Here is a 26,580-nt window from a genome sequence, read left to right as displayed (position 1 = left end):
TTGTAAACGGGTAACCAGATGTCATGAAACCAGGCTAAATGCTCCCTCAATAGTGATGGGATTGATTGTTATTGCCCAGACGTATGGCAAAAAGTGTATAAGTTATGACACTGGGGTCAAGCTAGCATTCACTAGCAACTCCGTGCTCAGGCCAGCCGCCCCTAAACGTTGGGTGCACGCGTATTCTATCCTTAGCAAATGCATTGAAACGTCCAAGTGTGAGCTTAAAGGGAGAGGTAGCAACTTTACAGATGTGCACAAATACCCGTTACTACGTGTGGTTATCAAAATAAGCTGTCATGACGGGATATACCAAAACTGCATTGCTTACAAACAAGTTCCACATTTTTACATTAAAATCACTGTCTGAAACTTTCTGTAAAAACATATTACTCCATTTTCACAATGGCTGATATATTCGAGATCAGGATAACTCTGACTATAAACCTGCATTTCTATTTTCACAGACCACCATAAATATAGGTTCACCACAGTGAATGGATTAAATCTGAACGCTGACAATGACTTGGTTAAAAAACTGACGACCAAGGGTCATACTCAGGAGGAGTCGTCAGACCCATGTGACTTCATCCTGGCCTTCTGTCCCATTAGCACACGGCCTGGGATTGATATCCAGGAAACTATGGAGATGTGTACAGGTGAGGAACACTTGAAACTCCAATCAAACATGTCATGTTCCATGTGAGAACAATCAAACTTCTGTCAATGTTTTTTAAATAGGGACTAATACGAAATTCTTTGGAGCAAAGATAGATTCATCCATTCATTCACTTCCTAATCATAACAGTCAAAAGATAAAATTAGATTTTAATTTGTCATTAATTTTAAGAAATTACTAATTTTGTTGTACATGCATGCAAATGAGTAGTACAATCGTCTATGGTAATTGTCATATCGACAATTACCAATTGTAAATATCTTGCTCATCGAAACTGATGTTACTTCTCAGTTGAGTAGTTCTCCAAAACATGTATGATTTATTTAATTGTGTATGTCCATTCAATTGGACATACGATGAATATCACCTAGCGAGGTGGAGTCTGTAGGGTAGCACTTTACTGTGTTACACTGTTAGCGATACATTTGTTTCCCTTTTTTGTATTGATCATTTTTTATTATATTGTCCTGTGTCAATTTACTGTTGTTTAAGACAGTTACTTTGTGTAGCTCCCCAACACTCTTTTATGACTACATTTATCCAAACTTAATAATTGAATGATGGGGTGTTTGGGTTCGGTTTTTCTAAGTTACCACAAAGATTTACCTATTTTGGGTGAAATTTATTGTAGTGGTTTATCTCGATGTTTTGGTCCCATTGACACAGCTTTTGAGTTATTTCTCACCACTCCGGAGGGAGTGGTATCTTGTAATCTACCGTAATCTACCCTGTAATCTACCGGTATCTTGTAATCCGACTCGAACACCATGAGACGTTGATTGAATAAGGGTGATGGTTTGTTTTAACAAATGAAATGGTAAAAAGTATGATAAACTGTGGTGGTGGAGGTGAGTTTTCGTTGACTTCAACGATGGTATGCACCAGCACCCCTCCTTCTCCAGGTTTGGCATACCTTTATGCTCCCCATGACCTATAGGGGGGCGTTCACACTCAAGTGACCATATATTGTTTGAATTCAAAATAATTAACATAAATTAAATATCCAATACTTATATTGCTTCTACTATGTGAAACTAAACCAATATGAAATTTGAACTAAAATACATATATGGCTCCCACACACCGGCCCCTAATAGTGTGCACAGGCATCTATTGCAAAATTCAAAACATAAAGGAGCCTAATTCTACTCTTACGTTAGTGTAAATATGTATATCTAGCAATTCAACTTATAAACATCACATGTATGAGTGGTACTCATTGTTTGCCAGCACCACTGGGCTCCACTTAAATCGGCTCTTCTCCCCCCTCCAGGAGCAGGCAGAGCTTGTTGACTGGCCTTTCAAAGACACCAGTCTTCGTCTTTATTTTCACTGTCCTCACAAGGCCTTTGGAATCTGTGAGGACATCTTTAATTCTTCCAAGAATCCAGGACCCTCGAGGGGCTGTATTATCCAGAATGCTGAAATGTTGAGCTTGATGTCTAATTCATTTATGAGCATTTTATCTACTCTAACAGCCAAGACAGCCGCCACAAGTTTAAGGCGTGGTATTGTCGTCTGCTTTAATCGTGCTACTCTGGCCTTGCCCAGCATAAAGGCTACATGCACTGTGTGTTTTCCTGCTGTCAATTTCAGATTGCTCACTGTGCCATATGCATGTTCACTAGCGTCTGAGAAGTGCTGCAGTTCAGCCTGTGTGGATGCTCCAATTCCATCTGGTTTCCCACAGCGCTCCACTGTGAACTTTTCCAGTGTGTCGAGGCTGGCCATCCATTTCCTCCACTTCGCTGATGCAGCCGGTGATACCACATGGTCCCAGCTGCACTAGTTTCTGCAAAGATCCTGAAGAAGCAACTTAGCAGGCGCAACTTAGAGTTAGAGGTGACAGGAACCCAAGTGGGTCATAGATAGAACTGACCATTGACAGAATATTTTTTCTGGTGTTTGGCTTATCTTTGATAGAGATCTGAAATCTGAATGTGTCACTCTCTACACAGCATAATAGTCCTAGGGCCGTTTCTGTGGGGAGTTTATCCCTGTCCAAATCCAGTTCTTTCATTTCAGTGGCTCTATCTTCATTTGGGATTTGTGATAGTACAGTACGACTGTTACTCACCCGCTTAGTAAGGTGGAATCCACCCTTGTGGCAAACACAGGTAAGGTCCTTCATCAGGTCCACAGCGTTCTGTTCTGTTTCAAAAGACTTCAAACAGTTGTCAACATAATTTTTTTTTTCAATAGTGCTCATCACTTCTGGATTAAAACAGATGTTATTGTCTTTGGCAGTTTGTCTCAATGCAAAGTTTGCACAGCCCGGAGAAGACGCCGCTCCAAGGAGATGCACGGTCATGCGATGTTCAACAGGGGGTAGAGACATAACCTTTAGGCGGTAAAATTACCGAGCTTGAATCAGATGTTAATTCCAAAGGTTTATTAACTCGTTATTATTAACATGTGAGAGCATCAAGCGAGAGCACATTCCACTCGCCGTTACTTTCTGCACTACCCCCCCATTCCCCACAAACATACATATAACCTAAATGTATTCCTGCGCGCTCCGCGCTGCACATAAACTAGTGCCATTACAACACATAGGCCACCACAGGAAGCGTAAAAAGTCAACATCAGACTTTGTGCCTCTGACTTGGTGAAACATTGACTTTATGTCGGCCATCAGAACTACTGGATGTTGTCTGAATCTAATCCAAGGCTCGTCAGGTCTGGACCCTGGAGTAGTTCAGCATTTAGGGATGTTCCTTAGAATGTTACACAATCAAAAACCACCCTAATGGTGCCTTTCTTTGGATGAAAAACGCCATGGTGTGGAATGTACCATACCCTGCCGTCTGTTCTTTGGAGTTCAGCTTGTGGCACTACTTCCGCATGTCCTTTGCTTATTACGCCCTCCAGAAACTCTGTGTAATCACTCTTGAATTTCTCATTCCTTTGGAACTTCTTTATCAGTCCTATCAGGCGTTGTTCTGCAACCTGATAGTTGTTGGGCATGAATTGGCTTTCAGTCCTGAAAGGTAAGTCTATGTTAAAATGTCAATCTTGCAGCTTGATGGACTACTCAGCAATTTTCATGAATTTTCTATCTTCCACTGACATTTCTTTGTCATCCAATGTTTCACTAAAATCATGATTGTACTGTTGTACTATCAAATCTTCCAGTTTTGCAACTGATATTCTATTAACAGAAACACTACATAGCCCATTGCTGTCTGTAATGACACTGCTTTCTAAAGGATTGTTGATAACCCATCGAAATAGGGTTTTCACAGGGTACGGCTCCTCTCCATGACTGTTAATGACTCTCCACGGTTCTATTGATTTAGGGACATTGTTTCCAATCAATAGCGCCACTTCAGCATTACGTTTCGGAATCTGAACCTCACTCAGGTAAGGCCACTTAGAGAGCTCTTCTGTCCTTGGGATGCTGTCAACATCTATGAGGGGCCGCCTGGGACAGAATTCATACTTGGTCTTACACACACAATTATTATCTCTCATTTACCCCACTATGCACATACACACACACTGTTATACTCCTTTTACATGTATGTACGAGAGTGTATAGTCATGTATGTGAGAGAGTATAGTAGTGTATGTGAGAGAGTATAGTTGGGTATGTGAGAGCGTATAGTAGTGTGTGAGAGAGAATAGTATTGTGTGTGAGAGAGTATAGTAGTGTGTGTGAGAGTTTGACTGAAACGGAAGTGAGTTTGATTCCTCAATTCCTGATTGGCTCACAGAAGAGGCGGTCGCTTCTGGAGCTCAAAATACTGCGCTGTCATTTCACTCTTGAATCTCCAGCGATGTTTTTACACACCACAAAAATGATTTTGTCGCTTGTTCTCAACCATGGCAGGTCTCTACGTGTTGTGGAAGTACCAGAGACGTCAGAAAAAACGACACAGTCGTTTAGGATTCATAATATCACCCGTTCTATAAAATATTCTAATCTAGAAACCTCTGGGAACTCCGGCGTGAGTCCAGGAGCTCTATATCTAAATAATATACGATGATATAATATATAGATATCTTTATCATATAATATTATAGCGTCACAGGGTTTGGGAGATGGGGGCGGGCCTTAGCAGGGGAGCTCTCGTGGGGATTCGGCTTCGTAGGATTTGTTGTGGTTACCGGCGTTGTGGTGGTTACCGGTCATGTGTGTGTTCCAACGGTTTATTAGCAGTGGTATCTAATAAATCGCTGTCTAAGCAATACTTCATTCACTGCCTCTTCCGTGGTCATTACAATTGAACCACGACATGGAGGAGAAAGGGCGTTGTTGACGTTTGTGGACTCCCGGAGCTCCTCCGGTGGGGACCGGGAACTCAGCTCCGGGGGGCCAGTGGGACCTCCTGCACCTCCTCGCCGGAGGAGCTCCGGGAGTCCGCAAACGGCAACAATCCCTTTCTCCTCCATGTCGTGGTTCAATCTGGACTTCAGATTGATGTGGTAGGACCACAGATGTCCGAGAATCAGACGCAGTCGTAAAGATTCATGATATCATCCGGAGGCGCACACAGCTTTTGGCTGTTATATTATATGATATATTGTATTATACAGATAGATATAGAGCTCCAGGACCCCCCGCCGGAGCTCCCGGAGTGTTCTAGATTAGAATATTTTATATAACGAATGATATTATGAAACCAAAACGACTGCGTCGCTTTTTCTGATGTCTCTGGTACTTCCACAACACGTAGAGACTGGCCATGGTAGAGAATGAATTGGCGGTCACAGGAGGAAGCCTCTCTCAAACTCAGGGGACTACGTGAACAAGCGACCAAATATCTTTTTGGTGCGAACGCAGCATAACAACATCGCTGGAGATTCAAGAGTGAAATGACGCACAGTATTTTGAGCGCCAGATGCTACCGCCTCTTCTGTCACTACCCTTAGAAATAGGCTTCATTGGTGCTTTGGATTTGCTGCTGCTTGGTGGATGATGAATGTCTCCAAAAACTGGGTCTGAGACAATAGTTGCTTGCTTCTCAATAAAGGTCACTATGTCAGCCATTCTAACCCTGATGTTTCATTGTATTTGTATTCCACAAGCCTTTGAGCACCATTTGTCTTTACATTTATAAGGTAATTTGAAGATGATATTTCTCATGTTAGAGATTGTGTCCAATTATTCCATGTATTCAAGCTGTTCCATGGCAGTACAGCAACTTCTCAAAAACAGTGAAAAATCTTGCACCGCTCTGGGTTCCTCCGATTTTATCGCAGGCCATGAGAGGTCCTTTTCTATGTTGGCACATGAGATTTTATATGCATTTGACGAAATGTTCACTCAACATTTGCCTTGCCTTTCAATAGCCTCTATTGGCATCCATGTGTTGGCAGCTCTTGACCAGCTGCTGAGCTTGTCCCTTTGTGTACTGGATGAGGAACTGCAGTCTGTGCTGGTTATTGTCTCTTCTACTTTCAATCATGTGCTCGAATGAATGGATGAAAGACTTGTATTGAAATATGTTTCCATCAAACGCTGTAAAATCTCCTTTGGGCAAAGTATACAACATCTGCTGTTTTATTAAAGGTCCCATTGCATGCTACTTTATGGATGCTTATATATAGGTGTTAGTGGGCCCCAAATACAGCACTTGAAGATGTTCAAGAAATTCAGCCTTGGTGCAGAATTACAGCCACTACGAGCAAGTCCCACAAAGAGCTTTCCACAAACGTACCATTTTTAGAGGCGGGTCAAGGTGGAGGGTGGGGGTGTGGCCCTGAGCAGCTCGCGGCCTGGGTACCATGCTCTAGTGTTTACAGTCGCAATGGCGAGGCGCACACAGCTTTTGGCCGTGTTCTGCAAATATTCTAGAACACTCCGGGTGCTCCGGCGGGAGTCCTTGAGCTCTGTATCTAAATAATATCATATTATGCATAGATATCTACATCATATAATATATATTATCATGGCCAAAAGCTGTGTGCTCCTCCAGAAAATATTATAAATCTCAAATGACTGCGTCGGAGATCTCTGGTTCTTCCACTTCCACATTTATCTTAAGTAGACAGAACCGCGACATGGAGGAGAAAGGGATTGTTGCCCGCGATTGTCTCCCACCGGAGCCCCACTGCCCGCTGTCTCCCACCACCACCGCCCTGTGCCGGTGGTGGTGCCTCGACAGCGGGCAGCGGGCAGTGGGGCTCCGGTGGGAGACAATCGCGGGCAACAATCCCTTTCTCCTCCATGTCGCGGTTCATGTACTTCAGGGAGTCAAAGCCAAAGTTCCTTTCCCCCAATTCCTTCTTAACCATGGCTGAGATAACCCCCACTATGAGTCTCGTTGTGGAAATACCAGAGATGTCAGAGAACCTGACGTGTTATGCGCCATAACACCAACAGCAGAACGGTTATCCAAATAAAAAAGAAGTGCACAACATTTGCGTTACTGTGTGTATTCACACACACACACACACACACGTGGCGCTCGCACGGTCATAGCTCATTGTCGGGCCAAATACTCTGGGCGGGCAAGGCAGAGAAAGGGGAGGTAACTTGGCCCCTTATGACGACATATGGGGCCCAATTCGAAATCGGAGCGTCTGAGCTTTTATTTTTCAAAGGCGGAGCATGATACCTAGTGCTTGTTTTACAACTAACGCCATTTCTAGCTACTGGGGGACTATAGGCAGGCTAGGGAAACTCATATTAATGTTAGAAAACCCATAAAGTGAATGCAATTTATGCCATGGGACCTTTAAGAGGCTTGTCAATTGATTTTGCTTTTCAAGAATTTTGGAAAGATTATCTTAATCTGGTCCTGGGTTTGGAACTGAGCTTCTAGATGGTGTCTGAAGAGGGTAAATGCTCTGTTCACGAGTTGAATACTGATTTCTTGGTGTTTTAGGTAAAGTACGTGAAACAGGGAATTGAACCTGAACTCCATCTTTAAGCCTTGTATCCCTCAATTGTTCAGAAAATGGCAAAGAAATACTTTCAACATTTTCTTCCAGGTAACTCAGCAATCATTTCGACGTCGACCAGAAGTTTAATCGACGTTGGTCATGGAGGTCGATACGACGCCTAGTGGAGGTGCTGATATGAAAGATTTTCTGACGTCGGTCTTTCGACCCACGTCGTTTCAACGGCTCATAGACATCAATCCACGTAGTTTCAACGTTGTATAGATGACACTATTTCAACCTACATGAAATAGACTTTCAAGCCAAGTCACTAAATACCCACATGAGAAAATAAAAATAGCATTAAACGATATTTCCCAGTGACCTTGTAGTTTGCCCCAATTTGCGGTTTTCAGTATAGCTTAGTTGGAATTGATACACCCACCAAACCTACAACAAGCACTGCTCTTGTGCTGCATGTAGATAATTTAAAATTTCTCAATGTTATAAACATATTTACAACCATTAGACTTTACTTCTCAATTCCAGCAAAAATTTCCTCAAACTGGACTTTGGACTTTGAGGCCTGAATTGGACTCAAAGTCATATTTGCAGTCACGTAACTACCATGGCTACCTGGAGGGCAACAGACGCCGACAAAATGGCGACGAACAACCAGGGGAATTGCAACCCTGCAGATTTCCAATACTACAATCAATCAACTATTTAGACCATTAATGTTCAAATTAGATAAAGAAAAGATAAACATACTCGGAACTTGTGATCCATACACAGCACCTGCTGATGTGTTCATTGCTTTGAAGTTGGCAACGTCTCGACCAGACGTGGAGTTTGGAGATATTTACATTTATCTTATAGAGAATCCGTCACCTTATACCACACAATGAATGAAAGCATACAAAAGTACGGATAGCTAACTTTTTTTCAAGAGTGAGTGGATTAACAACGTTGTCGTATGGGAGGTGAAAAACAGGAATATCTTCATAATCAAAGCAAAGTTGAGTGAGTAATATCTAGCTACCCGCAAAACGATCAACAAATAGCTTTTTTCTGAATCAAATAACTTTGAAGTAGCTCTTTAATTGACCAAGTAATGCGGTAGCGTCCACAGAAGTTACATTTTCTCAAGCATTTCTGAAGTTCCAACGCAGCGGACCTTTTTGCTGCACTCTTGATTGGGCCAGATTTCCCGCCCAATCTGGCAACACGGGCTATCCCCATGACGGCAGAGGGAGGGTTATTTTCATTTTGAAATAATTGTAATTATAATGTGCAATTAAACAATATATATTACTTATGGCAAATTCTAATCTTATAGACTATAATAGTTTTTCTCCTTTTCGGATGGGATCCGGTAGAAACATAACCCCGGCTTCACTCCTCGGCAGTTAATACATCCAATCGCACAACAACTATCTGGCATATCGTTTTCACCTCAAAATACCAACTTTCATTTGTATGGTATAACTGGCGACGTCCTGGCAGATCCTTGATTAGGTTACTAAGTTGCTAGAGAACGTTGTTCTTGCCCGCCAGCCAGTCGTCGTGACGTCACGTGCAAAGTATGAATAGACGTCGAGTCACAACGTGACTTTATTTTGACCCTTTCCCGACATGAGAACATAATCTTAAGGGAATAGTTATTTCGATGACAACTTGTAACCGAATAAACAAACCTGTGATTAAGTGTCATTTAATTAAGAATTTACTATTGAACATGACCAATACTGTAAAATATGATGGGGCTCAAATGCTAAACACCTAGATAATTTAGTTCATATCAAAAGGATAGCAATATTGGGCTAGATAGATCGATCTATAATATTTTGGTGTAAATGGCAAGTGTGTAAGACTCATGGCTGCTTTGATTTCTGTATCTGTGGCCTTGGAATTCCATCTCTTTACAGCAGCTGGAAAGAAGACACAACAAACAATTTATATTCATCTTGACAGAGCGCCTCTTCTGATGTTGGAGCACTGTCAACCCCCGAAACAAAGATTTCCTGCCTTCTGTAATCTTGTGCAACGCTCAGTGGACAACGTCTCACCATCTAGCACCCAAGCCTAAAGGGCTTACTGTCAGCTAAATCGAGTCCATTTAGCTAGCAACATCAGAAGCTATCACCCCTCTCGCTATGAATAATGAGAAATAGAGAAGAATGGGTCCTAAAATTAACCAACAGTTCACAGGACTAATGCACGGGCAAAGTGCTTTGCCACCCGACCTTGTTTTATTTTCAAGAACACACAGCTAACGTTAGCCCTGAAACGGGACACTGCTGCTCCCCAGCTGAGAAGTAGCGGCGTCCCGTTTCGGGGCTAAGCTAACGTTAGCCTGCTAGCTTTCCGGCCCCCACTTCGTATGTAACGTTACAAATACAAAAAACAGCTATCCATGAGAATACGCCATGTAGCCTCAAATTCAACAGTTTAGCATGCAAATGATAAAAGGATAATGTCTTTACAAATACAGTTGCATTTTAAATTGGAGTGTCTTTTCGGAACTCACCTGCAACTCGCATGCCTGCCGACCTTGATGGCGAACTGATATCACCCTGGCGCGCATGCGTTGGAGGCCGAAGGGATTACTTATTTGGATTACGTGTTGGTGCGCAAGGAAAAATAGTTCCTAAATGAACTCAGGTAAATGCTGGAATAAAACATTTTATTTTAGCACCTATATTGGCCATATTTATCATAGCATATTGCATTTGGAATAATAACACTTTTCAGTAACACAAATTTCATGTTTAAACATTACCGTTCATATTTATGTTACAAAGTTACATCGTTGTTAATTCAAACAGCGATATAAAACTTGTTTATTCAGTTGCACCACTGTCAAACAAGCTTTCCTCTAAATCACCATTTCCCTAGGCCTATATGTTTTCATGTCGGCAAATGGTCGAAATAAAGTCATGTTGTGACCCGGCGTAGGCTATATTAGACTTGTTGAATGCAGAAATGTTTGCTGGGAGTGTTTATTCGGTTACACCACTCTAAAATAAGTTTTCCTTGAAATCCACATTCCTCTAAGATAGTGTTTTCATGTCGGCAAATGCTCAAAATGAAGTAAGGTTGTGACTCGACATCTACTGGATTTGTTTGCCTCGACACAGGTCGAGGAAATGTTTGCTGGAAAGTATTCATTGCACCTGATGCATTTCCCTAACAGCTTGTGATTCTGCATTTTTCAAGTAGTTATTAAATTTTGGCTGAAGTAACAGCCAATTCAGTTTGTAAATTTAGAGTCTCCCTCCTCTTTCGGAGCTTTCTCTTTCACGATCGAATTGCTCTTGTTGGTCCACTAAAGCATGCTCTTCTTGCAAAGTTGCAACCTTAGCCAGTAGAGCTGCTCTTTCTGCCTCCACACGGATGCGCACAGATTCACAGATTGGATGAAACTGGTCATCTACTGACTGTCGACTCAGGGTCACTGTATAGAGAGCTCCTATCATCAGCAGGTCGAAGCTTCAAGTCAGCCCTTATTTCCAAGCCAGAAGAAGACACAGGGACATCATGTTTGATGTCCTGTTTTTCTGTAGCAGCTATCCACTTTGCAACATTATCCATAAAAGCAATCCATAAAAGAAATCCATCAAGCTTCGGCACATGGATTTCGTATCCTTACTTCTATCCTCATTGTTTAACGTTGCTTGATAAGACTCATGATGTGATGTTAATTCATCAAACATAGCATTAAACTTGTCCATATTTCCTTTAATTCTTCCAAATGTGTTTCATCGTCCATCAAAGTATCCACAATATTCCTTCTTGAGATGCGACAGTTTACCTGATCTAGCGGAGCGTTACTTCTCCGAAGTTTCATTGAGGTCTGACTCAGGTAGGCCCGAACCTACATCCTGAGCTGAATCGGCCATCTTATTCCAAAGAATATTTTTTTCGTTTCGTCAAAAATAGTAAATCAAAATCATCCATTTGGTTTAAACAAATCTTCTTTAATGCATACAATCCTTGTTTCAGGTTGCGTTAATTGCGTAACCAGCCAAATGAAATTATATAGACCGCTATGTTCAATGAGCATTTTAATGAGCGAGCACAAGTCCATTGGTTATACAACTGCTGGAATCTGCTGCTACGAGTCTCAGCTGTTGTTTTTCTTGCGGATACTTTTGCAACACGTCTATGTGGTACAAGTGTGGCAAGAGTGATTTGTATACGTATGAAGCAGATCATCGGGGCGGGACGAAATAGGATTTGTGCACCTGTAACACAGACTTGTGAACTAGTAGACCCTTTTTAGTGTTTAGAATGGTAGAAAAAATATTTACGACATCAAATGTACTGTTACACATTTGTGACTTTAGAGTTCACATGCAAAACAAATATTTAGGACTTCAAGTTTACTGTTACACATTTGTGACTTTAGTGTACACATACAAAATCTGCAGTCACAGGTGCTAAATACTTTTGCTACAATAATACCTTCATATTAAACATTCCAGATTGGGCCACATCACTAAGTGAACTCAACCCTAACAAGAGAGTTGCTGCCACCTAGTGGACAAACTCATTAACGTTTAATGACACTTTAAATTACAGCTCCCTCCTTAAGCAGATTATCTATACTTTTCAAGAACATTCTAACTATACCAACACATCATTATTATTATTATTATTATTATTAATATTATTATTATTATTATTATTATTTATTTTTTAACTATCATTAGGTGTCAATATTAAGTCCACCTTATTAATGAGTCTCTTTTTCTTAGTTCAACTGGAAGTCTTTAAGATAACTGGGCAACTTAGTTTTTCTTTTCGATAGTCTCTTAACTGGAGTTTTGCTTGCCACAGCTCTTTGGTCTGCATCTGAACTTCCTACAGCTTCTGAAGTTGCTGGCTCTTCCAACTGGTCACCACTGAGCCCAACCTCCTCAGCCTCCAGCCATGCGTCCTCATTTGTGTTGGCCTGACTTAGCTGAGTTGAAGCAGTCTTTGGTTTTTATTTCCTCTTTCTGGTCTCTGGTGGTGAGCAAGAATCTGGTCCACATGTCTCCTCACTATCCTCTCATCGCCCAGCATCCCCTTGTATGACACTGGTCCCGTCACTGAGTCAATGATTCCTGGAATTCACTTGGGTCCAAAACAGAAGTTCTAGGTCAGCACTGAGTCTCCTGTTTTAAACCAGCGTTCTTTTGCCTATTTGTCGTGATATTTTATTTGTCTTTTTTGTTTTTTTCTGCACTCTATTGTACAGGTCGGGTTGGTTTGAATCCAAAGTGCAATGTAGCTTCCTCCCAAGAAGCAGCTCTGCTTCTGATAGGCCTGTTGTAGTGTGAGGGGTCACTCTGTAGCTAAATAATACGCTACTTTAGCTGTCAGCGTGCCTTCTGGAGATTTTTTCACCATTCCCTTAAATGTTTGTACCCCTCTTTCTGCTAACCCATTACTGGAGGCATGGTAGGGTGCAGAGGTCACATGAAGAATACCACCTCAGAAAAACATTGAACTCTGTGCTTACGAAACAAATGCCATTATCAGACACCAACAACTCAGGCAAGTGTCAGAGTTCACTGGATACACGTCCATCCATTTTGAATGTGCATCTGTGTTTTCCTTCTTTATACACGATCAGTGTTGGGGGTAACGAGTTACAAAGTAACAGATTATAGTAACGACATTACTGTTTGGGGTAACGAAGTAATGTAACGTAATACACTAAAAATATCGGTAACTACACTACTTTACTAGACTATAGGAATGGGCTTTCCTGCGTTATCCAAGCCGTGTTTGCCTGCGTGTAAAGTTCTGATCTGTTGTGGTGCGTGCATGCATGCTGCCTCTGTGTCCGCAGCGCCTGCTTGCCTCGGGAGTCGCCACGTTGCCATAGCGATCGATTTGATTGACGTGGCTGCTTGTGTGAAGGAGTGTTTAACTGTTAGAGCGCAGAAGCAGGTGACACAGAAATACATTACCAGGCTGGTTGCAGGTGACACAGAAATACATTACCAGGCTGGTTGCATGGTTCATTGTAGAATGCTTCCCCTGTCGACTATTGAATCGCCCAGATTTAGAAAAATACTAGATAAAATACCCGCGACTCGCAAGCCAACATCCGACAGGAAAACATTTCCCCATTACCCGAACAAGTGTTATTCCGACATGGATCGAAGCTCAAAATAATTTTTGAGTCCTCCCTGGATCATGCGTCCACCACCACGGACATTTGGTCCGCCAACAAAAAAAAGGTACTTAGGATTTAGGAATGACGGTGCACTGGATAGACAGCATTACTTTTAAACTTGAGAAGGCTGCTCTTGCCTGCAAGAGGGTGAGAGGAAGAAACACTTATGATGTCATAGCTTGCGAAATAGATCAGGTTCATTCAGCCTTTGGACCACATAAAGTAACAGCAAGGGTCACCGCCGCTTAAGTGCATTTCTGTTTTAATTGTATGTGATAAAGTGACCTTTGACCACTTTCCCAAAGCCTGTGTTTTGTAACTTGTGTGTTGCTACTGATTGACCTCACCATAGCCTATTTTATCCTGTGGTTTGTGGATTTTGCAGTGAGGCATTTCTTTGTGCAGACAGGGATATTGTTCTTTCATATGGATTTTGTATACATTTCTGAAATAAACACTAAGTGATGATAGGGCTATGATGTTTGTCCATGTATCTAAAGTAAATTAAGAAACGGGAAAGTAAAGTAATAAGTAGTGAAGTTACTTTTTAAATGCAGTAACTAGTAAAGTAATCTCATGTTTGTAATCTCACGCCTCCCTGGACACAGGGAGGCGGAGACAGGGCGAGGGCAACGGGATTTATTGGTACAAGCAAGGCGGGTAGTCAGGCAGGCGGGGGGTCTGGTGCCAGGCGGGCGGTTGGATAGGCTAGGGCTCGACGATGGACAGGTAGTCAGGCAGGCGGGGGTCAGGTACCGGGCGGGCGATCGGGTAGGCAAGGGCTCAGCGATGGACGGGTAGTCAGGCAGGCAAAGGTCCGATAACGGGTAGGCAGGCAGAAGGAGAACTAGAGAGGGGGAGAGGGGATTACCAAGGGAGCAAGGAATCGGGGCAAGACTGGAACAAGAGCTGGTAGGGCGATATGAACTTGTAGTAGTAAACGACGAACTGGCGCCGGCCGACTGAAGTAGGGTACGATGATTAGCATATTACCGGCAGGTGCGTCGAGGGGATGAGGACCAGAAGCCACCAGCGGCCACTAGATGGGGTTCTTGGACCACGTAGCAGGACAAAGCGTAACAGTACCCCCCCCTCGACGGACGCCTCTCGGCGGACGCCCCCCCACAGCCGGGTGATCTCGGAGAAAGTCCCGGATGAGTGCGGCATCCAAGATGTGACTCCGGGGAACCCAGGAACGCTCCTCAGGTCCGTACCCCTCCCAGTCGACCAGGTACTGGTGGCCCCGGCCGCGGCGCCGCACAACCAGGAGGCGACGGACCGTCCAAGCCGGATGGTTGTCAATCACCCTTGGAGGAGGTGGAGGTGGGACGGGGGGGGACAACGGGCTGGAGACATGGAAGGTTGGATGCACCCGGAGAGATGGGGGGAGCCTGAGACGAACAGCACTGGGGTTAATGACTCTTTCGATTTCGAAAGGACCGATGAAGCGGGGGGAGAGTTTGGGAGGAATCCCCTTTAAGGGGAGGTCCTTAGCCCAAAGCCAAACTCCTTGTCCGGGGGCGTACTGGGGGGCCGGTAGACGATGCTTGTTGGCCTGTAGTTGAGAGCGGGAGGATGCACAGAGTAGCGCAGCGCGCGTGCGTCTCCAAGTGCGCTGGCATCTGCGCAGATGAGTCTGGATGGACGGGACCGCTATCTCTTCCTCCAATTCAGGGAACAGGGGTGGTTGGTATCCCAGGGAGGCCATGAACGGAGAGAGCCCCATGGAAGCATTCACCAGAGTGTTATGGGCATATTCGACCCAGGGCAGCTGAGAGTTCCAAGAGGTGGGGCTGGCGTGGGTGATGCAACAGAGTGCCGCCTCCATCTCCTGATTAGCTTGCTCGGATTGACCGTTGGACTGGGGGTGGAATTCGGAGAAGAGACTGGGGGTGGCGCCAAGAGCCTTAGAGAATGACCGCCAAACCTGCGAGGTGAACTGGGGGCCTCTGTCAGAGACTATGTCCGCGGGAATGCCATGCAGGTGGAACACGTGTCTGACCAAAAGGTCGGCGGTCTCCCTTGAGGAGGGAAGCTTGGGGAGCGCGATGAAGTGGGCGGCCTTAGAAAAACGATTGATCACGGTCAAGATGGTGGTGTTGCCCTCGGACGTGGGTAGACCGGTGACGAAGTCCAGGGCTATGTGGGACCAGGGACGGCTAGGGATGGGTAGAGGCCGTAGTAAACCGGAGCAGGGACAAGTTGAGGTCTTATTCCGGGTGCAGGTTGCACACGCCGGAATAAAGGAGCGAACGTCCAGGTCCATGGTGGACCACCAAAAACGCTGACGGATGAAGTCCAAAGTGCGGGTGATATCTGCGTGGCAGGTGAGCCGGGAGGAGTGCGCCCAGGTCAGTACCTTGGACCTTGCAGCGTCAGGAACGAACATACGGTTAGGGGGGCCGAGACCGGGATCCGGCTGCTGCCTCTGAGCTATACGAACCGCGGACTCCACCTCCCAGGTGAGAGTGGCGATGAGACAAGCAGGTGGCAGGATGGTCTCGGGGTCTGTACCCGGGTCCTCAGGAGAGTAAAGGCGGGACAGGGCATCTGGCTTGACGTTCTGGGAGCCGGGACGGTAGATGAGAGAAAAGTTGAACCGACCAAAATATAAGGCCCACCTGGCCTGTCGGGAGTTGAGCCTCTTTGCCGACTGGATGTAGGCTAGGTTGCGGTGGTCAGTCCAAACGATAAATGGAAGCTCCGCACCCTCCAACCAATATCGCCACTCCTCCAAGGCAAGCTTGACCGCCAAGAGCTCGCGGTTGCCTACATCGTAATTTCGCTCCGGCGGGGACAGCCTTCGGGAGAAGAAAGCACAGAGGTGGAGCTTGTGGTCGGAGGAGGAACGCTGGGAGAGCGCCGCGCCCACTCCGGTGTCCGAGGCGTCGACCTCCACTACGAACTGGAGCGAGGGGTCTGGTTGCGTGAGGATGGGCGCAGAAATGAAACCGCTTGAGACCCTGAAAGGCGGTCTACGCCTCCGGCGTCCATGCAAAGGCGCTCTTGGTGGAGGTCAGGGCCGTGAGGGGTGCCGCGAGTTGGCTTTAACCGCGTATAAAATGACGATAAAAGTTAGTGAAGCCAAGGAACTGCTGCAATCTCTTGCAGGTTGCGGGAGGAGGCCACTCGGCCACCGCAGAGACCTTGGAAGGATCCATCTCTACCCGGCCCTGGCTGATTATGTACCCCAGGAAGGAAATGGACGGGGCGTGAAACACACTTCTCTGCCTTGACATACAGCCTGTTTTCCAACAGCCTCTGCAGGACCTGACAGACATGGACCCTGTGCTCCTCCACGTTCTTTGAAAAAATCAGAATATCGTCAATGTAGACAAAAACGGTATGGTTCAACATGTCCCGGAAGACATCGTTAACCAAGGACTGGAAGACCGCGGGGGCATTGGTGAGCCCAAAGGGCATAACGAGGTACTCGTAGTGGCCCAACAGTGTGTTAAAAGCTGTCTTCCACTCGTTGCCTTCCCGAATACGGACCAGGTAATATGCATTGCGCAGATCCAATTTGGAGAAGACGGAGGCTCCGTGGAGGGGGACGAAGGCAGAACTGATGAGTGGCAAGGGATATTTGTTTTCTACTGTGATATCATTCAGACCACGGTAGTCGATGCAGGGGCGAAGCAAACCGTCCTTCTTGCCGATAAAGAAAAACCCTGCTCCTTTGGGTGACAAAGAAGGGCGGATGATTCCAGTGGCGAGGGATTCCCCGATGTACTCCTCCATAGACCCGCGTTCCGGGCGGGAGAGGTTGAACAGGCGGCTGCTAGAGAGGGGGGCTCCGGGGAGGAGGTCAATGGCGCAGTCATAAGGGCGATGAGGAGGCAAGGTCAAGGCATGGGACTTACTGAACACGGCCCCAAGGTCGTGGTACTCCTCTGGGACGGAGGACAGGTTCGGAAGTTCGGCCACGGACTCGAGCTCTGGCACCCGAGGGGACTGAGCGGACCGCAAGCACTGAGACAGGCAATGGGTACTCCATGACATGATTCGACCTGTTCCCCAATCGATCTGTGGGTTGTGGGTCCGAAACCAGGGGTAACCCAGCACGACCGGGGAGAAGGGGCTGGAAATCACCAGAAGAGATATGGATTCGTGGTGATTCCCCAAGACGAGAAGGTTGATCGGAACGGTGCGGTGCTCCACCCGTGTGAGTGTCCTCCCGTCTAGCGCCTGGGTCTCGATTGGGGACCCAGGCGAGGGTTACTGGCGAGCCCGTTCGTTTCCCGAGAGTGAGGGACATCCCGCTCGGAGATGGCCTGATAGTCCACAGTAGAAACAGGCTCCGGCGCGTCTACGACGTTCCCTCTCCTCAGGGGTAAGGTGTGTGCATCCAATCTGCATCGGTTCGGGGGAAGGGGGCCGCACACAGCGGGGAGGAACCGAGGTGCAGCTGGAGGCTCGAAAGGGGGAGTGGTGAACGAGTGCGAACCCTTCTCTCTGCGGTGTTCTCGTAGGCGATTGTCCATGCGGATTGCGAGAGCGATCAGGTGATCCAAATCCGAAGCCTCCTCCCAGGAGGTCAACCGGTCCTTAAGCTCGCTGCTAAGTGTGTTCTGGAAGACCCCCTGGAGCGCCTCGTTCCAGCCGCTCTCGGCCGCAAGGGTCCGGAACTCGACCGTGAAGGAGGCGACGCTGCGGGATCCCTGGCGAAGCTGAAGAAGAAGTTGGGAGGCCTCTTTGTCCCGGACTGGATGATCGAACACCTTCCGCATCTCCTCAGTGAAGGCCTCATAATCATAGCAGACTGCGGAACCGCGCTCCCACACTGCCGCTGCCCATGCGAGAGCCTCGCCCCGAAGCGTGCCGATCAGGTAGGCTATCCGAGATCTATCGGTAGAGTAGGTCTGGGGCTGCATCTCAAACACAAGGGAACACTGGAGAAGGAACGACCGACAGGATCCCAGGTCCCCTTCGTAGCGTTCGGGGGCTGGAATGAACGGCTCCTGGGGGGAGGCCGACGAACCCGGAACTGGGACTGGTGGTTCTGGAGTGTCGGGGGGCTGAGGGCGGACAGCTAGGGTCAACTCACGGAGGGAGGTGGTCTCTTGCACAATCTGGTCGTGTTGGCCAAAAATAACCCCTTGGCGGGAGATCATTACCCTGAAAGCCTCTGCGTCAGCTGGGTCCATGTTGGCCTGTTGGTACTGTTAAGGAACAGAACGCGGAGACCCAAGTGCTGGACACAGGGAGGCGGAGACAGGGCGAGGGCAACGGGATTTATTGGTACAAGCAAGGCGGATAGTCAGGCAGGCGGGGGGTCTGGTGCCGGGCAGGTGATTGGATAGGCAAGGGCTCGACGATGGACAGGTAGTCAGGCAGGCGGGGGTCAGGTACCGGGCGGGTGATCGGGAAGGCAAGCGCTCAGCGATGGACGGGTAGTCAGGCAGGCGAAGGTCCGATAACGGGTAGGCAGGCAGAAAGAGAACTAGAGAGGGGGAGAGGGGATTACCAAGGGAGCAAGGAATCGGGGCAAGACTGGAACAAGAGCTGGTAGGGCGATACGAACTTGTAGCAGTAAACGACGAACTGGCGCCAGCAGACTGGAAATCCCCGACTGAAGTAGGGTACGATGATTAGCATATTACCGGCAGGTGCGTCGAGGGGATGAGGACCAGAAGCCACCAGCGGCCACAAGATGGGGGTGTTGGACCGCGTAGCAGGACGTAGCGTAACATCTCATTACGATTTACAGAAGTCACTAGTAATAAGGAACTAATTACTTTTTTTGAGTAACTACCCCAACACTGTACACTATTGTGTATTCGTAGGCACCCAGTGTTGCAGCCCACCTTTGGATCCTGGGCGAGGCCATTTGTGGTACTGCTGTCATCTCACTGAAAAGTGACAACAAGGGCTTGTGGTCTGTCACTATAGTGAATTTCCGTCCATAAATGTACTTGTGGAAGCATTGCATTCCAAACATCAGAGAACGTCCTTCCTTATCCAGTTGTGAGTAGTTTTTCTCTGCTGTGTTTAGTGCTCGTGAGGTATAACCTATGGGTCTTTCAGTTCCATCTGGCATGTGGTGTGACAGTACGGCACCTATCCCGTATGGTGCACGTCACATGACTGCACAATGTCCTTCTCTGGTTCGTAATGCAGAAGCACCTGAGCTGACTGCATGAGTTCTTTCGATTTTTTTTTCTTGTGGTCCATCTCCCCACTGTGTTACATATTTTAAGCACATAAGCTGCCCCACATAGCCACAAGGAAGCAGGATCGAACACACAAGCTGCATTACCTCCACATAGCCACAAGGAAGCAGGATCGAACACACAAGTTGTAATTACTATACATAGCCACAAGGGGAGCAGGACCAACATACAAGCTGTAATAACTACTCCAGCCACAGAAGGCAGCATCTTTAAGACAGACGCGGAAGCCAGCGCTAAGAGGTTACATAGGCCACGCCTACTTGATACAAGCGCAGCGCCAGGAGCCAGATGAGGTCAGAAACATATGGCAGCCCAGTTGAGAGCCCCGGGGGAAGCCCCGGGGCTCTCACATGGTGAGATGGTGGATCTGGGGTTCTGTTCTCCACTGTAAACCTAGCCTCCTAATCCGGTACCTGCCTACCAGACTAGGGTCTGAACCTTCCACCTCAATCAACTGTAAGTTTTTAACTAGCTGTTTATGCTGTACTTTAACCACTGCTGCTCCCAAAAATGTTACTTTATGTCCTGTGTATGTGTTTAGCCTCACTCTACATGAGTGTAGCTCTGGCACCTCCTTCCCCCATAAGGTTTTGTTCACAGAGTCACTGTCATCTTTTTCGCCCTCCCCCTGGCTGACATAATGTGTTCCCTGAGTCTTCCCATGCTTCCCTGTCGGTACGCCACCCCCCCACCCTGTGAAGCGCTAGCTGAGCCATTTGACCTACACACTTTTTGAATGTGACCAATTTTACCACGCTTATGAAAGGTTTCTTTAATAAACCTACAGTCTGTAACACAGTTACAGTCTGTACAGTCTGTAACCACACCTGTAACACGCGATGTACTGGTGCTGCTGCTTAGCGGGGAACTGCTTTGTAGACATTTTGTGCGCTGCTTGAGGTAGGGCTGGGCGATTAATCGAATTTTGATCGCAATTTTGACTTTAACGTCAAACTATCACAAAATTAACATAATCTAATTTTCGAATTTTTTTTTAATGTCATTTTTTCATGTTTTATAGAAAGGGCAGAACAGCTGGATACATATCTGTATATTATTTTAGATTGGATTTTTCTGACCATTTTGTGTATTTTTTTAAAGCGAAATTTCAAAGTTCTCAGTTACAAAGTTTTTTTTGGGAGAGACATACTGAATAAATACAACATGTTTTCAAACTCAAAAATAATCGTTTGAATAATCATGATTTCAATATTGACCAAAATAATTGTGATTATGATTTTTCCCATAATCGAGCAGCCCTAGCTTGAGGTGCGCTCATGTGTGAGGGTGTATACTCCAGCGACTGTAAATCCTTAACATCCTTGCTGGCTGTCTCAATGGCTTCTGCCAGCTTCAGTGCTTTGTCAAAGGTCAAATCCGGCTCTGACAACAGTTGGCGTTGAATACGATCATCTCCGATTCCACAAACCAGTCTGTCGCGTAGCATCTCCGACAACGTGTCTCCATAGTTGCAATCCAGTGCTAACTTCCTCAGAAGAACGTCCTGTCTCCAGGCTTGGCAGGACTGACAAAGTTCCTCACAAGGCTGTAGGTCTGACTTCCCACTGAACTGAGTAATATAGCTTTCTTCCTTCATCTGTGATTTCATTAGCTGCAAAAAAAGTGGTGGAGGACCTCACAATATTCTTCCCACGACTGCGTCTCACTGTCGAACGGAGTGGTGCTCCCTACCAAGGCCGCCGCCATGTTTATTTTCGGGTAAAAGTCTGGTTCGTTGTGCTATCTTAGCAACTTAACAGTCTAACTGTTCCGTTTGCATTCCCACAAAGTATTGGCTGAGCTCCCAAAAGGCTGTTTATTAGAGTTTCAATTCAACATTTGTAAACATATGTATGTTGTTAGTTTAATTTGATGATGAATTGTATTACAGCTGTGTTTGTATTATACCATATGGTAGGTAGTATTAAGGTGAGTGCTGCATGAGCACTCAACTATTTTTTTGTGAGTGCTCAACTATTGTTCTTCTCAGGCTTTCTTCTTTGTTTTTCTTTCTTTCTTTATTTCTTTCTTAATTCTTCTCTACAAATGTTGGGATCCTACTCCTCCCACAATTTTTCACCTTGAGACTCCATTCCACTTTTCAAAAGTTCATATTAGCTTGGAATCGTGCGCTACCATTCAAAATGTTAAAATACTAAAACCTTTTTTGAAGGTATTCTACTTTTGAGATATTACCTTCTACAATGGAAGTCAATTGGAGGACAGCGAAGCCGTCAGCCTATCTCTGACACTTCAATTACTTCAGACTTCGTAACTTGGTCAATTTCTTACCGTTAACCTTCATCATACGATAACATCATACGATAACATTTATACTTTTTCAGAATCAACAGTTTAATTTCATACCCACTTCGTATATATTTTAAGTTGGTCATCCGTTGAGGCTGGAGCCTGATGACGTCAGACGCTCCAGCTTGGGTTAGAGAGGATCACAGCCTTTGTGATAGCCACGCTTCTGGTTATCACAAAAGCAAACCATTTCAGACGTTGCAGAGCCTAACAATGTCAAAATTTATCCTAGAAACCCAATGCTAAGCTTAAATGGTTACGTTATTTCTTGTTACACTGGTGCTAAAATGATTAATCAATTGGAAATATGATTATTATATATCGGGAGTTTCTGTGTGGGGACCCCGTTTATATGGCTAGAGACTAGTTGCTTCTTACATATCCAATGTACTTCTGGTAGAAGCTTAATGCTAACAAACTATGTTTTTCACGTCATGCCATCTACACAAACGATTTGTCCTTTGAAAGATACTCAGAGAAGTTCAACAATACAAGCCTTTTCAGTTTGTGAGCTATCTCGATTAACTAGATGTGAAAGAATAATGTCAATAACACTTTTCCTGGGCACTACATAAGACACACACACACACACACACACACACACACACACACACACACACACACACACACACACACACACACACACACACACACACACACACACACACACACACACACACACTTACTTGATTTGACCATAGTGATGACGTTACCCGCTCTAGTCCGAGGTGGCTATCACAAAAGCTAACCATTTCGGTTGTCGCGGAGGGCAACAACGTCACTATTTAACATAGAAACACAATGTCAAGCCTAAACGGTTACCTTATTTCTTGTAACACTGGCGCAAAAATTATGAAATGATTGGAAAATATTATTGTTTTATATCAGGCGTTTGTGTGTGGGGACCCCCGTTTATATGGCTAGAGGCTAGCCATATAAACTTGCTACATATCCTGTTTACACCCGGTAGAAGCTAAATGCTAACAACAACGCTTTGAAAAAATATTTTTCATGTCATGCTATCTACACAAACAATATGCCATGTGAATGTTGAGACTCCACAGAGTCCACAGGTACAAGCCTCATCATTTTGTGAGCTTATCTCGATTAACTAGATAGAAGGAATAAGGTCAATAAGATAATCTTACAGGTTACTACCGCACGCACGCACGCACACATACACACACAGACACACCCACGCAGACTTCAAACTTTATCAGAACAGGTCAGCAACATTGTTTACTCCATTTAGAATTTTGAACTCAAATCTTTTCACTTGATTTAAGCCATTCAACCTTTCTTTACTTCCTAAGCTACAAAAATATATTCAACCTCACACTACAGCATTTTCTGCAGGAAATGTAAATAAAACATGTCCTATGCTACTCACTCGCCAGTCCCTTGGATATTGAATCATTCCTAATCAACAGTGTCAACAGTTGTTTATGGGAAAATGATCAAATCTATTTCTCAATCAGTTTAAAAAATGTTACTAACTGGCTACTCACTAGCCAAGGTACTGAGCCACGACTTTCTCAACCTTTATTGCTATAAAATATATCTAAAAACAATGCAATGTCTTACAATGAACAACGTTTACAACTATTTCTTATGTATTCTTCTCCTAATCCTCCCAGGAGATGAGCCAGTTATTCTGGTAGTGCTGCACCACACCCACGACCCAAAGAAGAATGTCAGCCCTCATAGAGTGGATCCCTCACAACCGTTCCAAAACAACATTGTCCTGTGTGTGGCGTGCCTGTTCTATGAGGGCAAGCTTCTCAAATGTAAACACAATGAAGGAGAAATTGCTAAGGTCTTAGATTATTTCTCATCTCCTAAATTAGCTCAAAGTTAATTTTGTGATGTAAAGAATTCTCTGCATTGGTGTTGCTAAATGACCAAATGAGGCGGATGATCTACGCGTCAATATACTAATGATAGAAGGCTTTGCAAGAAAACATGAATGTCTTAATATTAATATTTATTTGCTCATTGCTGTTGGCAAGTGATTTGTGTTTTTTCCTGTTCGTTATAACTGATGAAAGGTAATTAAACATTAAACTGAAATATGTGTGTACATATATATGATTGTTGTGTAATAGCAATTATTTTAGGAGGTGCAAACTGGACACCGACGCGTTGCGGAGGTGTCCTGTTCGCCCTATCGGGGCTTATTTTCCCGATTATGACCGGCGTTCTATACATTATCCTTTACATATTATCATGTGGCGATCACAGCCCTGGTCGCCAAGTGCCGCAACGAATCCTGGGAGGGTCTGCGGCTACCGAGGCAGTCGTGGTGGTGTGCGATATTATGTGTGTGGTGTGTTTACATGAAGTATGGGCCACGAGAGTTGCAAACTCATATAACTTGGGCACCAGTCTGGTCATTCCAGTGCAACACATGCATTCAACACATTACTATTGAAAACATATTTTTTCCATAAATATTTTTTAGATAAGATATAGTATTTGGGAGGGGGGGCTTTGATGGAGCTAGCCCCCCAGCTAGGCCCCGCCCCCTCGCGCACATCAACCGTAGCAGCAGTAGGCCTCCTTATAGTTGTATTCTTGTGGTTGAAAATGCTCCTGTAGATTTCCTACAGCTGAACTGTATGCTCTCTTACCAAACTAGATCCCAAGTGTATTAAATATACAAGGTACACTTGATGTTTACAGGTATACAAGACTTCATAATTTCCCCCCAACTAACAATTAACCCTACTTAATAAATGACTTAAGTAATCAACATTACTTGATGAAGCCGATAAAGTATTTGTGATAAAGGCATGTTTACTTGACAAAATTCATGAAGGTGTTTTATTCATACAACACATCCAAAGGAAATACAGTCCATCCTGTAGCCTCAAGTTCCAAGCATTCACTTATTCATAGTCACACCCAGCGCCAGACAGAACAGCGCCTACCTGTGAAACACTGAGGTATGCCGAATCCTTTACAGTGGAGCCTAAAAAATGATGTCTAACTATGTTGGAGGAGAGTAGAGGAGTGAAGAGTTAATGGTAGATCAGGAGAGTCAGATCAGATGAGAGGGAAGAGATTATAGGAGAGGACGGAGATAAGTGGAGAAGGAGAAGCGGGGAGAGGAGGAGAGGGAGATAGAGGGAGGAGAGAGGAGGATAAGAAGAGGGGGAATAGGAGAAGGAGATAAGGGCTAAATGTGAGGTATTGGGCACAATTCAATGAACGGAACAGTATATTAGTTTGTTTATTACAGTCCTGGCAACAGGCATGGCTCAATGTAGCTTCCGAGCAAGCTGACATTAGCCAAGAAAAACTCAAAAAGTAAAGATATGGGTATGCGGTGGATGGGAAGCTAAATGAAATACAGTGGGTAACTGGTGGAAGGTGAACTTCTGTAGGTGTTCGGTCTAGAACACGGCGGAGGATACGTTTAAGGTTTTTTTTTTCTCTCTACCACCACAAACCAACACACACACACACACTGGATGGCAATCATTTGCTTATTAAAATGGTTCGAGATATTGTAGCAGGCTATTAGATGTGGGGTTTCCGTACCAAGTTGAATAGAAAACCACACAACACAGAGCAGTTCACAGTCAATGGTGATTTATTTAGTGGGTATTTAAATCCAGGGCGGGAGGTCAACTACCTCAGTAAAAGCACAAGCCTTAATCAGTCCTTTTGTCCAGTGACCAGGGGTCGTCGCAAGAAGGTCGGTACACTGTGGGCTTACCCTCTCTCTCTCTCAAACCTAATACTGACCAATAGGAGCATCTGACCATCGTGAGGAGAGGCAAATGTATACAAGTTTCATGAGCAGAAGGGGAAACAGCGGTGTGTTTGGTGCACCACCAACTATACATTAGGCATATAAGTGGATCATCGCCACTAAATGAGTTGATTTAGGGAATGTTAACAGGCAACCGATTAGACTTGTTAGGCTACTTGTTTATGTAAACTCTCTCTCTTAATGACTTTATATCCAACGTTGTGGAATTAGAGAAGAATGCTTCTATATTAGTTAAAAATGACACTGTTTAATTGTAGAGTGGTGGATGGAGTTAGTGAAATGAGGGTTATCACTAGTATAATACAAGGTTAGCTACACAATAAGGAAGAGGGCTATTTAAATTATACATCGCTATTGATATGGATTTAAAGTGCATAGTTCAGAATTTTAAAGAGTTATATTATATACAGTGGGGCAAAAAACTATTTAGTCAGCCACCAATTGTGCAAGTGCTCCCACTTAAAAAGACGAGAGAGGCCTGTAATTTTCATCATAGGTAAACCTCAGCTATGAGAGACAAAATGAAAAAAAAAATATCCAGAAAATCACATTGTCTGATTTTTTAAAAATTTATTTGCAAATTATGGTGGAAAATAAGTATTTGCAGTGGTTTCTGACTTACAGAAAACGTTTGACCTCT

At 44.9% G+C, this 26,580-nt stretch overlaps 1 protein-coding gene across 2 annotated transcripts in view; it reads left to right on the top strand.

Moving 5' to 3' along the window:
• Window positions 1-24,248, top strand: part of LOC307087751 (uncharacterized protein) — a 30,388-nt gene extending 6,140 nt beyond the window's left edge. For both annotated transcript variants that reach the window (XM_079753394.1, XM_079753395.1), the window contains 2 exons: window positions 468-659; window positions 23,800-24,248. In XM_079753394.1, coding sequence (XP_079609520.1) covers window positions 468-659; window positions 23,800-24,020 — 413 coding nt within the window. In that variant the 3' untranslated portion in view covers window positions 24,021-24,248. The remainder of the gene's footprint in view (window positions 1-467; window positions 660-23,799) is intronic.
• Window positions 24,249-26,580: the final 2,332 nt, after the last annotated feature.

This window comes from Pollachius pollachius (genome assembly GCF_949987615.1).
Source record: "Pollachius pollachius genome assembly, chromosome: 16".
Classification (NCBI taxonomy): Eukaryota; Metazoa; Chordata; class Actinopteri; order Gadiformes; family Gadidae; genus Pollachius; species Pollachius pollachius.
This window is presented reverse-complemented; position numbering and strand designations above follow the sequence as displayed.